General features: G+C 35.7%; 1 protein-coding gene across 1 annotated transcript in view; it reads left to right on the forward strand.

Annotated features, from left to right (window-relative positions):
* Window positions 1-2,580: 2,580 nt before the first annotated feature.
* LOC113098062 (voltage-dependent R-type calcium channel subunit alpha-1E-like) overlaps window positions 2,581-14,514 on the forward strand; it is a 68,281-nt gene continuing 56,347 nt past the window's right edge. The window contains exons 1-4 of the mRNA XM_026263040.1: window positions 2,581-2,750; window positions 2,830-2,928; window positions 3,160-3,411; window positions 13,881-13,986. Of these exons, the coding sequence (XP_026118825.1) occupies window positions 3,161-3,411; window positions 13,881-13,986 (357 nt within the window). The 5' untranslated portion in view covers window positions 2,581-2,750; window positions 2,830-2,928; window position 3,160. The remainder of the gene's footprint in view (window positions 2,751-2,829; window positions 2,929-3,159; window positions 3,412-13,880; window positions 13,987-14,514) is intronic.

Consider the following 14,514-nt stretch of genomic DNA (forward strand, 5'->3'; position numbering starts at 1 on the left):
AGTTTTATTTATTGTAGTTAATCAAGTTAAACTAAATGAAAATGTGAAATTATCTAATTAGAGTTTGAATTTAACTGGTTGTAAAATACATGTAATGGTGTGATTCTCTATATGCATAAAAACATAGCACAAACAAGTTCCATCATATTAAACTTTATATATATATATTATATTATATATATATATATATATATATATATATATATATATATATATATATATATATATATATATTAAATGAAATATGTTTATTATGTCTGCCATATAGATTTATTTATTTATTTTAACTGAGCTCTGTGCAATGCATTCTGGGACTGCAGTCTCTGTGAACAATGTATTTGATGCTTGTCTTAAAAATATTTATCTTAAGAGGTAATGTAATTAAGAAGCATGTGTAAAAGCTGAGAATGCAGCTATGGTGACTATGACTAGGTTTTGGATCTTAGCAACAGTTCCTCTGTTAGCACAGTCAGGCCGACTGCTGCTCTGACCACTCCCATGCTTTCCATAAGGCTTATTCAACAGAATATAATGAAAACGTGTTGACATCTGATGAATGCATATGCTACAGTACTTCCTCCCTGGTTCTTTCTTTCTACAATTTCATACCTCTCTCTCTCTGACACACTTTCTCTCATCCTGTCACCCTTGCACACACACACACATACACACACATACACTCTTTTTTTCCAACGCCTGCATGGAGAACAACTGTACTTTAGCATTCTGTGAGTAATTGGCCATTGAGGGTGGACACTGGCAGCTTAGTGTGTGTGTGTTTGCTGTTTTATTTATAGTAGACCTCAATATAGGGCATCTACTTAAGTGTACTACTTCACCTACTCATCTCAGCTGATATAAGTGTACACTACCCAGATGTACTGTATCTGTAATTGTAGCAGAAATCACAGTATTCCACACAGACACACCCTAAAGGCTATTGAAGATCATTAGAGTCATCAAACTGTGTTTTACATTCCCCCTTCTGCTCATCATCCGTGCTTCCTAAATCATTTGTTTCTATTCACTTTTGAGGGAGGGGGAGGAGAAATGTATTTTCATTCATCTTTCTGTGCTGTTTTGCGATAATAACCTCAATCTGCCAATGATCTACTGGACTGTTGCAATTTCTATCAAAATTTTTATTAGCCGCATCTGTTTTTCCCCCTTTCTCTGGGTGAGATCTCTCATTTGCAGTTGACTATTATTAGCAGGTCCTTTCGGGCCCTTAAACTGTTCTGCTCATTAATTTTAAGCAGATTAAGTGACGTCATGGAATGCCTCACTGTCTTGCCTTACAATTGTTGTCTGTGGTTATTCGCAGTAAGTTTAGTTTATTACTTGTTTCTTCAATTTTCTGTGCAGTTCTCTATTTTTCTGTGGTGAGGTAGATTCTTAAAATTATAATTATTTATTTATTTCTTCTTTTTCTCCTTTTTTTTTAATAGCCCAATTGGGAAAGGAAATGGTAATAACCTTTATGGTCATTTTATTGCCTCTTCATCGAACTGTAAAATTCAGCTGTATCTTTAACAGAGTATTATTTTGATGGCCCAATATGGGGAAAAAGAGATGTTAAATGTTAAAATATCTTCTATGGGTAACTTACAGAAACACTAGTATGACAACAAGTTACAGAAACTTGGACATTATACATTGTTCACAAATAATGATGTGCCATGTTTCAGGAGAGTACAAGGCTTAGTTCGGGGTGCTTTAAAGACGAATGCACACTACGTTACACCTGCAAATATCTTTGAACTCTGGCAACATTGTTCCAACATCGTCTTGTTTATTTGTGACCGTTTGTGATTTTACCAGGCCAACAAGTACATTCTCTAGCAGCAAGCATGCCAGTAGATTTGCACAGGCATCAGAAGAGTGCGTTTTAAACACCAATTATTTCTGAGCTCAGAGTCAACTGAAAAAAGCTCAGCTGCTCCCAGAATAGAGATGCTTACACTTTGTGCAGATGTCTGTTATAAGTAAAAATGTTGTTACAATGCTTGAAATTGATATTCCTCAAACAATCTGTTTTTTTTTATTTTATTTTATTTTTATTTGAAGTGTATATAAACTTCACACCGAACCATTCTGGACGGGACTTTTATTAACAATTTATTGAAGAAGCGAGGTTGAAAAATAAAAGGGCTTAGTGACGTCAGCGGGAAAATAACTTGTTTCAGACTTTTTTTCATTCTTTTTTTTATGACGTTTTAATTTCTTTCTATTTTGCACCAGCGCGAACCGACGACTAGTTCATGCAGGCCTTTGTAAAGAAAATAAATTCTCAAGGTAACTTATGTGCTTTCTGAGAGGTAACTACATGAAAGAAAGTGTATGTAAAAATGAGAGGAAAATGCTTTCACTCGCTTTTAATCGCTCGTTGATTGACAAAATGTACCTTAATATTGGCGCTATTGTAAACTAGTGTTGAAGAAAACCAAAGTAACTTATTCAAATCGTATTTGCATGTCTATAGAGGTTTTTGTCTAGCTTTTAGATTAATTTGCGCACTGGGTGTCGGTTGGAAAGGCAGCACGCGCTCAGACATTCGCGCTGTTGTGAGGGGTGGCCAGGCGCGCGTGCCAACCTTAAACAAACCACATCCGCGCTTCACAGCTCACACAGTGAAGATGGAGCTTGTTGAACACTGTCGCTGACTCGTGGAAAGACTAAAAAAGACACACAAAACATTTAAAATAAGTAAGTGAGATGGAAGAGTGACAAAGGAGGTAAAAACAGAACCGGTGAGATTAAAAAAAACGATGGCTTTTTAGTTTTACCACGGTGTTCTGAAAATGGAAGCTCATTTCTACGGTTCCTCAGAAAAGAGTTTGATCTATTCCTGCTGAAAAGAACCTCTTCATGGGATGTACGACTGGATATTTGGATTATAAACGGTTTTATTCCCCATTTTACTTTCAGGTAATGTTACTTTTGGTGTTTTGGCGTTTGTAGGGATATCTGTTGGGAGTAAGCTACGTGTTGCGCGTGACTGGAGGATTTAACGACCGTTTAATAACTCGTCGTTTGTCATAGCAGGGAAAACTCTTGCAGTTTGGATGATTATTTGCAGTTCAATGTGTGGAAGTAAACCTCGTTTTTTTGCACCTGTTTATAAAGGGGCTTAGATTTCTCTGTTTTTGCTCCACACAGAATGGCTCGCTTTGGAGAAGACGTTCCCGGGGATGGGGGATCGGTGCGCAGTCGGAACCGGGATGCACCGGCAGTATCCACAGGTGCAGTTTCACCAGCCTTCAAACAGACCAAAGCGCAACGAGCCCGAACCATGGCCTTATACAACCCCATCCCGGTCCGACAGAACTGCTTTACCGTCAACAGATCGCTCTTCATCTTTGGAGAGGACAACATCGTTAGGAAGTATGCTAAAAAGATCATAGAATGGCCATATCCTTTTGTCAAAACGGTACAACACGCCCTGCCCCCTAAAAAAACACGCTGGGTGTTGACAGCACATGCAAATGTGTTGTCAACACGTATTTACATAAGCACATGCAGCTCCTATGTTCATTTATGCTGATTTGAAACTCAAAATTGCTTACACAAAATCAAACTTAGAGGTTACATTTGTTACAGTCCCCTCAAAATCTCTACCTTAATTTGAGTTCAACAGTTTTTGTTATAGTGTTATAATACTTTAAGAATCACAAAAAAGACTATTAATTAATTTTTGTTTATGTTTATCATACAACAGGTGTGGTCAAGTCTTTTTCTTTTGTAAGAATTGCATGTTCATAAAATTCATAATTCATAAAATGTTTTTATAAACAAAATGACACAGGTCTATAAGTTAGAAATACGTATTCAAAATGCAATTCATACAAATAATGACTCTTTGAATATTTTAGTTTGAATATATATAGAATATAATAGTTTGATATTTTTGTGTAGCTTATTAAAGTCAGAAATATATAACAGTATTGCATAAAAGTAAGTGAAAAAGAAAAACAAAGCAGTTTTTTGTTGTTTAAAAATATTATTGACAATATAAAGATGCGATTTCTGCCAGTCATTGAAACTTTTTTGCATACTCACATGCCTTCAGCATCACTAGACTAGTTTTTAGTCATTAAATTGAATTTTTTGTAGATAATTGTAATAATAATAAAAAGAATATATAGTTTTTTTCAATACAAATATTACATTTCTAAGAATTTGAAGCATGATTTTATTTGATAAATTTTTTCGTCATCTCTGATCTTTCTCACTGACTCACTAACAGTGATTTGCATTTGCAAGATCTGCTTACAGGCTTGTGCGAGAGATTGTAGCCTACTCATTAAGCTGGTAATGACACAAAAGTAAAAATGTATGTATTCTCTTTGTAAATGCATGGAATATTTCAAAATACACTTCCTGGTGTTATGCAATGCATCATTCATTGAACTGATTTGCTTTCAGGACCATGGACAGAGACAGTGAATGTTCCACTATGTTTCAAACTCAGAAAAAGTAATATATCAGAGTCAGGGCTTTATAATTCAGTGTTAAGAAAAATAACATTCCAAATTCTAATCTGTGAGTTAGTGTCTTTTATTGATTATTCAGTTTATGTTTTGCTGTGAGCTCTATTTGTAAGTAATGCCCTGTCAAGATGGTTCCTAATGATGAAGAGACATAAACAATCGTTGATGATTTTATCAGGAGTAGGAGGAGAGATCTACCACATAACCCCTAAAGGAGGTGTTTGGATGCATGTCATTGATTACAGACTTCAAAGTGCCATATTGTGATTAAAAAAAAGCCTTCTTTATGATGCAAATAAGATGAGTCAGTGACAGGAGATGATAAGCCCATCGACCATGGTTGTCACAGGTGCGCACTACTGGAAAAATTGTTGGGTTTTCATTTGCCCTTTTTTTAATGTCATAGAAGACTGTCCAGACATGACTGTGTGGCTTAGCATTTACTTAAATCAGGCAGAGCTCAATGACTAACTGTAAAGAATCAGTAAACGCCTTGCTGTCATCCAGTTATTACAGAGTTTGCTGGTTTAAAGCCTTTGTGTTTGGGTTTTAAAGTCATTTTAGGGAATAGTAAGAGTGTTTTTTGACAGCCACTGTCAGGTGGAGCACAGTATATACTTATGTAGACATTACAGGATTTCTGTGGCTCTTAAAAACTCTTAATTAGCCCTTCATCAGAAGGTACAATAAAAGTTATTCCCATATTCTAGTGAAGAAAATGGGCTGTAAAATTCATTCAACTTTGCTAAAACTTCAACACCCATAATGCAAACTTTTTTGTGCCACCCATCTGTTGACCCATCCCCCAGTTGTCTGTGGGCAGGAATACAAAAAAGTCTCTAGTTTTAACAAGAGCTCTTGAGCTGTCAAAAGTTTGTTGGGTTTTTTTTGTCATCTGGTAGACTTTTGGTGGCAAATAGATGAGGATGAGATTTGGATGCATGTAACATGGAGAAATAGTACACACATTGTTAATTTACAAATACTTCTGACATAGCAAAAATACAAAGCTGGCTGAAAATTAGCCAACTTACCCTTTTAACAGACAAAAATAGAGCATTATTATTATTTGTTTGTTTATGTTTTAAAAAGGTCTCTTTTAGTGACATTTGATGTTAAATTTGAAATTTCCTCACGTCTAAAAACAAATTCGTAAATGCCAAAAGAGTATGCATGCTAAAAAAAAAAAACATCTCACTATGCAGGCGAGAGCTTTAAAGTGTGAACCAATCTGTGCTTTACACAGAGGTGTGATTTCCGAAAGAAGAGAGATGATAACATGTCACTGTACAGTATGTCTTCCCCTGCTTTCAGCTGACTCTAATTCTAGCCTTGTGTTGAATGTCATTCCTCTTGTTTTGAGTTTCACGAAGAAGGGATGAAATTAGAGGGGGCACATGCTGCAATCGTGTGAGAAAAGGTTTTGTTGTTTATTGATGCCTGTTTTAAGTCAGTAACATGCTTAATGATAAAAGCTATTCAGCAATCTAATGATGTAAAAAGGAGAGCGAATGAGGCTAGTGATATCATGGAAATGTGCTTGTCTGCTTTGATTGATACGTCTTTGTGTTTTTCCTTTTTTATTTATGACTGTGTGTGTGTGCCTGCATGGTAAATTAAATTATAGAATCTATCTGGTCTTGGTTCTCTTGCTTACCTAATGGCTCACTTGCGACATAATGCAAGTGTCAGTGTCTGCGATCACTTGAGGCAGATTTTAAGAATATGGTCACACATCTCTCGCTCTTAGAACGAGAGCTTCAGGGGACTGAAGAGACGGAAGCTCTGCTAATGGTACTGTAATGACTTGGCATTGCCCCAAAATAAATGCAAGAGTCTGTTCCTCAGAGAAAGGAGCAAACTACATCGCTATGGGAGTCATATTCAAGTGTATTACAAGAAAAGATCAACAGCGTAATCAAATATATGTTGTAGACTCATTATGTTTTGGATTTGGAGACATTAATAGCCAATAATGGTAACAAGTTGCCAGTTTTTTAAATCACTTTAGAGCTGTTCACACTCGAGTGAAGAATAGCTTATAAGAGTTGCCTACAGAGAGGACATTTTAAAGCATAATAACCATGGCACTGAGTCAAAATCTGTTCTAAAAGGTAGGCGTCTTAATTATGCTACCTCTTAAGGGACCTTGTTTTGATCAGGGTGTCTAAGGATATCCTTTGCATATATCCTTCACTTACAAGGCAATCCCATAATGCATTATAAGAAACTTTGTAAGGTGAGACAAATGTTGTTTATAAATACATTTAACTCAGTGCTGAAAGAATAAATAAAAAATTATTTTGTTACCCAATGTTTTTTTTTTTTTTTTTGTTAACAAACCGAAACATGCAGTATAGAATTATCAAATCAAATTAGAGTGTAAAAAAAACTAAAACAAATATTGAATTAGTTCAAATAAAATAAAAGGTATATTTGGTCCTGTTTTCCTCATTTGGTCCTTCCTGTTCCGGTCCCTGTTATATGAATTTGGTTCCAGTTGTGTTTTTGTTGATAATTTGTTAGTTTGTTCCCAGGTGTGTCTAGTCTTCCCATTGTTATGTTCTGTGTATAAATAGTGTTCCCTGTTTTGAGTTTGCTGTCAGCTGTTAAATGTCGTAAAGGTTAGATGTCATGAATGATGAATGTTAAATGTCGTAAAGTTCCTGTGTATATCCATTTATGATTTAAAGTCTATTTCTGAAGAATTCTCCTGCGTCTCCTCACTCCTTCCCGAGTGAACCGTGACATAGAGAAGAAAAGCATATTTAAAGCTTATTAGAGTATTGCACAATCAGTTTAGCAGCATACTCTATTGAAATTTATATATTTCAGTAAAGAGAGTTCTGTTGAATTAAAATTAATTATCTTACATGTGTATTTTTATAATTAGACTTTGCACTATAAGATCAGAAACATGTTGTTGCCTAACTCTGAGATCAGTTGTATAGTAAGTCAAGTGTCTTTGTGTGGCGTGCATAGATGTTGCCTATTTACTGTAAGTGTTCAAAATCACTCACTTAAGAAGTTTCATAATGTTTAGGATACAGATGATAATGTTATACTGGATTTCCATTTGTTTGGGAACCACACCAAGACTCTCCCATGCAGATATTATAAACCAATTAATTTTTATTTTGGTTAGTTTTTAACAAAAAGTTACTTGTTAGAATTAAAAAATAATTAAGTTATTTTATAATGAGCGTACATTGAAACCTTTGAAATTAATTATAAATCAGCTACAAATCACTCACTGTTTAGGATGCTGTCTAATAGAAGGTAGCTGCATATGTAGACAGTTCACTCGTTTTTGGAAAAAAACCTTTTGTTTAAACGTTTCTGAATGTGTTTACTGGTGCATGATTTTGTTTGAAATACATGTAATGCAACATGTATTTTGAAATACAATGTAATGTACATGAATGTATGAATGGGACTGCAAAGCTTAATGTTCGTATGTGTAACCCACATACTGTATGCATTTCTGTTACAAGCATCCATAATGGATGGTTCTTTATGCATCAGTTGGATCAGATTGTGGCAAACAAGGAAAAGTATTTTCCCCTGTCATGTCTCATAGTTATAATGTGGCCAATGTAGGGAACAGCTGTTGAATAAGACTTTTCTAGGTATATTTTAGTTGTCAAACAAAGACATTATGACCTTCTCAAGGGCAAACTAACTCCCATGTTAGTCTGTCAAGCCCTTTCTGAGTGTTGTGGTTTCCACAAGGTTACATCGATCTCTTATTTGATGTTTCCTCCTCTGAAAAAAAAGCATTAGCTCTGACAAAAAGAAAGTCAAACATACTTTAAAAAAGCACATCTTGCTCCAATAGATGTTTGTCTTCCACATAGTGTTCATTTATATGGGAGGAACAGTCAGCATTTGCATGTTGTAGTATTGGATGCTGCCCAATTTTGTTAATCTTGTTTATTTCTAATACTGAACAACTTTTTTAATTTTACTAATGTGATACATCTTGGGATATTATCAGAACAGCAAGTTTTAATTGTAGACTCTTAAAACATTTCTGAAATGAATGGCTTTTTAAAATAGATTTTTTATTACATTTATTTATTTATCCTTTTTTTCTCCAGTGGATACATTGTGTCTTAACCAGGTGCGACACGGCAAGTTTCCATCAACAAGTGATTTGTCTGTCGTCCGCACCGAAAGCAAAGATACTGCAGAAGGTGATGTTAACAACCAATCAGAAGATATTTAATGTTTAATTTACAATTATGTGGAGATTTTAGACCAGTGAAATAAAATTCATGTTCTGGTTCAATATGGACTATTATTAGAAAAAAAAAAAGATATTTTAATCAGATGTTTTACATTTAATAAAATAAATATAGTTTTTAAAATTACATTTTGAATTGTATTTGACTATTGTAAATTAAATCATAATAGATAGTGAATTGGTAAAACATAAGACATACCTCTTCTCATATGTACAGTACACACAAACATGCACACACACACAGAAGCCTGTGGCATAACCAAAGGTCACAACGGTTTGCAAAACAGCATGTTCACGAGCCCTATGTGGTGCAGCATTGACATTCTGTGTGTGAGAGTGGTAATTTAGGAAGGCTTTGTTTTAAGTGCCGCTCGACATGTGATTTGAGCTCAGGCTGATGTAGTGCTGGGAGGAAGGACAGAAATGTGTCTGGGAAGACATGCAGTCATTTGGTGGATTGGAAACTTAAAGATGGAGTCATTAGGGAAGAACATGTTTGTTAGGGGGTGTGTGTAGGCAGTGAATGTCGAGGAAGGGTGGTAGCATGTGCTGTTGCCTCTTAGTGACGCACATGGGAAGGAGATCATCAGGTGATGTGATTATCTGGCATCTCAGTTCCTGAAGTGGGCTGGTTTGACTGTGGGTTCAGGTGGACAGGTCAGTTGTGGTGGGTCGATGGCATCTGTGGGAAGGATTGGGACTTAATGAAGTGAGTGGGGAGCTGTGCTGCTCTGCCGGTGGGGAAGCCACAGCTGTTCGCCCCTTTGATCCCCACTGTGTCTCTGAGGGAGGAAGTACCCCACCGTGCACCATGCTTACTCAATAATTGATCCTGTCAATTGGCCCTATGCCTCCCTCCAGTAAATAGGAGATGGAAAGACAGAGGATGTGATGGGGGGTTTGGATCGGGTTTGGAAAACCGCCTGAGGTATGAGAGTTTTAAAGTTAAATCAAATGAACCCTATTTGCTTTCCTAAATCATGTTCCTAGTCTTATTTTTGTAAGCAAAGAAAGTTTGCATTTTGCTTATTATTTTAAAGAAAGAATGTTTGCAAAATGCTTCTTGGCCAACAAATCAGCATATTGAAATGATTTCCAAAGTTCATGTGACACTGAAGGTTAGAGTAATTGTTTCTAAAGAATCAGTTTTGCCATCACAGGAATAAATAGCATTTTTAAATATTAAACTTCATATCACACATGCTATATGCTATATTTTAAATTGTAATAAATAAATATTACAAAAAAAAAAAAAACATTGAAAAATGTAAAGCAGGATTTGAAGTCAATGAGATTTTACTTTGGGCTTCTTGGTATGATGATGCAGAAATAGAAACTAAACAAACTGTTTTTGTCAGTTGCTTGACACAGCTAGTTTGGATACAATGTTTTTATTGATTATGGCTTTATCGCGTCGTAATGTTTGTGATGTTATGAATATAATAATTCTATGTCTCTCACTCTCTATTTCCATGCATTTATTCTTGTCACTGCATCCCTCTTAATCACTTTGTGTCGCTCATGCTTCAAGCTTTCATTGGATTGAAATGCAATTCATTCTTTTAGCAAATTGAAAAGCACTTTGAACTGTATCACGTACCATTACCACTGCTTGCTTGTTATTTTTAAATATATTCCAGTAAAATGTAGCAATACAGTAAGAGAGTTTGGAAGAGAAAGAGTTTTCTGATAAAGTCACTAAAGTGAATGGCATACCTGTGTGTTTCTGTGGCTGGGCTATTCAGTATCGTCCAGCTTCCTGAACTTATTAAGAGCAGATCTGAAGAAATATTGAGTATTGTGGTTGATACATTGAAAGGATGTTTAGTCAGTATTGATTGTACAAATGCATTCAGCAGCATGTAGAGAACATTGATGGCTCAGAGACCATATTGACTCTCTCTGTCTCTCTATTGCTCTTTCTCAGACTGTAATGTAGTCTCTTTCTTTCTTTCTTTCTATGTTCTTCTTACATTCTTTTGCTACAAGTCTTTTGTAATTGGCCAAATTGTTGGAAACCATAAGCTGGACATCATCTTCCTGACAGAAACATGGCTTGACAGTAATCGTAATCATGTCCTAAATGAAACATCTCCCTCAGGTTTTAGATATTTCATTGTCCCTAGACTTAATAAGAGGGGTGGTGGGGTTGCCAGCCTGTTCCGCAATACTTTGTGCTGTCATCATATTTCTCTGGGAGATTTTGAAACATTTGAATACCTTGCAGTCTGTTATTTTATTAGTTCTATACCATCCTCCTAGAGTCAAAGGCTTTCTTGATGGTTTTGGAGAACTGCTTTGTAGGATTTTAACTGATTTTGAATATGTCTTAATCACTGTTGACTTTAATATACATATGGATGTGATTTCTGATCAACAAAGGCTTTCTTGATGGTTTTGGAGAACTGCTTCTTAGGATTTTAACTGATTTTGAATATGTCTTAATCACTGTTGACTTAAATATCCATATGGATGTAATTTCTGATCTATTGACTGTTAATGCTAAGCATGCTGTTAATGCTGTGAGTGCTAAGAAAACTGCCAATAAGTGCTATCTCTCTGCTGATTCTGCCACAACCTTCATGGAGTTCATGTCATCTCTCCCTCCTCTCACTTCCCCCTCAGTAGAAACTTATGCTGAGAATTTTAGTTTCAGGCTGTCCAAATGTACTCTGTTGCACTTTTAAAAACAAAGATTGTCTCTGGGACAATTAAAACACCATGGAGAATTAGCAGGTGCAGCTCATCTCCAATCACTACACCTGGCCTCACTCCTCGTTCCCATGCCTCTCGGCCCCGCCCCACTCGCCACAGTGCTATATAAATGTAAGGAATTATTATTCATTAATTATTATTATTATTTTAAAATTAAAAAGAGACTCCAGGAGAGCAGAAAGGCAATGGAAGCACACAAAGCTTACAGCTCACCATGATATTTATAAGACTGTCATGGTGTCAAAATGTTAAATAATGCAATGAGGTCTGCAAAAAAAGCATATTTTTTTAAGTTTAATTGACTGCCACAGACACAACCCTAGATACTTAATCTCCACTGTCGATAGGTGAATTAACCCCTCAACTGAAATATCATCAAAACTTCTCACAGTTGCAAAGTAATAAGTATCCAGAATTTTTTAATGACAAAACATTGCCAAGCACTTGCCCTGCTTGTAAGGTCTCCAACTCCCCAGCTAGTCCTCTGCAATGTAATAAGTCCTCCTTCTCAGCTGACAGTCCCAGTACACTTACACAGGTCATATCACATATAAATTCCTCTACCTGCGCTCTAGACCCATTACCCATTACATTTCTCCAAAATGTCGTGAAATGTTTTTACCCGACATCCTGAATATCATGAATCAGTCCCTACAAGAAGGAGTTTGTCCACAAATGTTTTAAACTGCAGCTGTTAGGCATCTGCTGGAATGTAACCTTGATTATTCTGTGTTCTGTAACTACAGATTAATCTCTAATCTACCTTTTCTTAGTAAAATTATTGAAAAAATAGTATCCATACAGCTCAAAAACAGTGGCAGTAATAACATCTAAATGTCAGTTCACTTAATGAGACTTTTCAATCTAGGTTCTGGGCAAACCACAGCACAGAAACAGCTTTGATTAGGCTCTTAAACTATCTGCAAGCTATTTGAGACTTCGGAAACTTGGCAATGCTTGTTCTTTTAGATCTAAGTGTTGCTTTTGACAGTGTTGGTCATGATATTCGACTTGACTTCAGACTTGGGTCGGTATATCAGGTCGGTTCAGATCCTACTTAAAGGGATAGTTCACCCAAAAATGAAAATTTGATGTTTATCTGCTTACCCCTTGGGTATCCAAGATGTAGGTGACTTAGTTTCTTCAGTAGAACACAAACAACGATTTTTAACTAAAACTGCTGCATTCTGTCAGTCATATGAAACTGAAAAGTATTTATATCATTTTTTACCTCTGATTTTCACCACAATGTGTGAACTGTCCTGAGTGTATACTGAGCGCGTTCTCAACACATCTTCTTCTTCTTGCTTTACGGCGGATCGCAGACTTATAAGTACATTACCACCACATGTCTCTGAAATTGACCTTTGACACTCTATATACAATGTCAATTAGGAGTGTCAGTGGTCCACTTGAGAGATAGGATGCCAGATTCATTTTATATTAAGAACTTTACTGTGAAAAAAAGGTCACTTTTTGCATTTTTTTTTTAAATTAAAAGTATTATACATGCACAGGGCATTTACAAATATAATTTCTTTTTGAAGATTATGCAGCCTATTTAGAAAATTTTTACTTTTTAAATGTTCCTTTGTATTCATCATATTCTTGTATTCTTTCATATAAATAACCTTAACATACACTGTCCATTTTACCAAAACATGTGTTGAATTTACTGTTTATGCCAATGCCAACATGTTGACACTAGCATTATGCTATTAGAACAAAAACTCACGAAAGTCTGGGCTTAATTTAATTAAAGGCACAGAAGAGAGAAAGACTTCCGCAGAGGTCTGTCCTCCAGCTGCCTGTTCTATTTGTACTGAACTCTCTCTGTCTTCTCTGTCCTAAGCAGATTTAGGATCTTTTATGTACTGTTTTTCGTCCCCACACATACTGGCAGAATTTGGCAGGTGCCTACATTGCAAAATCAAAAAAAATTCAGTACACAAGCAAATCAGTGGTGGACTGTGAACTCACAACCACCAGGGTTCCTGAGAACATCTTGTGGACTGCTGCTCTCTTTGTTCGACAGGACAAGGCAATGGTCTCTATTAACTCGTTGGCTGTGTGAGAGTTTTGGCTGTTCTTTCGAGTTGTTTCTTTTTATGAAATGAGTAAATCAAACAGGTTCCAAAATCTTACAGGCTGTTTTGATAAGGTACTATAAGACTTTAAAAAAATTAGGAACTAGGATTTTAACAATTAAATAGTTTTATTGTTTTTATGGTTTGTATGATTAATGACAATTGAAAAGTTATGTACTTAAAAACGTTCTGTTTTTTTGTGTGTTTTTTTTACAAGTATGTGCTTTTCAAGGTGAGCACAGTTACAGAGTGTGATCTCATGTTAATATGTACACCAATGACCAAACATCAATCGAATGATCTGTCTTAAGTATGTACTCTTCCTTAACCTTCCTCCTCAACTCCATTTGAATACATGATCCTTGCCACCATTATCGCCAACTGCATTGTTCTGGCCTTGGAGCAACACCTGCCTGGAGAGGACAAGACACCCATGTCAAAAAGACTTGTGAGAACAAATACACATAAACCACACTTGAAGCATTGCTAAAAGTTGTTTATCCAAATCATTTGTTATAAATTAATAATTTTGGCCTAGTTATCTATTTATAGATGCAGCTCTAGCAATTTGTGTAATTAGAAAACCTACTATTCTGGATCATTCTAGAGAACACAGTTATCCTCTAAATGTAGCACAGCACTTTTCTCTTGTGCGGTCATATTCTTTCCTTCCTCATATTCTTTGTTCTTGAAAACTTTATTCACCCAGAGAATCACTCACCACAAGCTAATTAATCCCATTCAAAGCATTTTTCCTAATGTTTTACCTCTGTGACATATTTCTGAGAAGTGGTTGTTTAAACATCTTACCTCACTAAATAAAACCTCAATTAAAACTAAACTTAATAATAGATTTGTTTAATATAACATTCTAATGAGCACCCTACCTAGATGACATTTTAGGGCAAGCTTGTTTTTTCTTTCTCTTTAATATAGGTAGTTTCTGTTTTCTCACACTCAATTCATTCTCTCTTTT

Source organism: Carassius auratus, unplaced genomic scaffold (genome assembly GCF_003368295.1).
Source record: "Carassius auratus strain Wakin unplaced genomic scaffold, ASM336829v1 scaf_tig00216409, whole genome shotgun sequence".
In the NCBI taxonomy this organism is placed as follows: domain Eukaryota; kingdom Metazoa; phylum Chordata; class Actinopteri; order Cypriniformes; family Cyprinidae; genus Carassius; species Carassius auratus.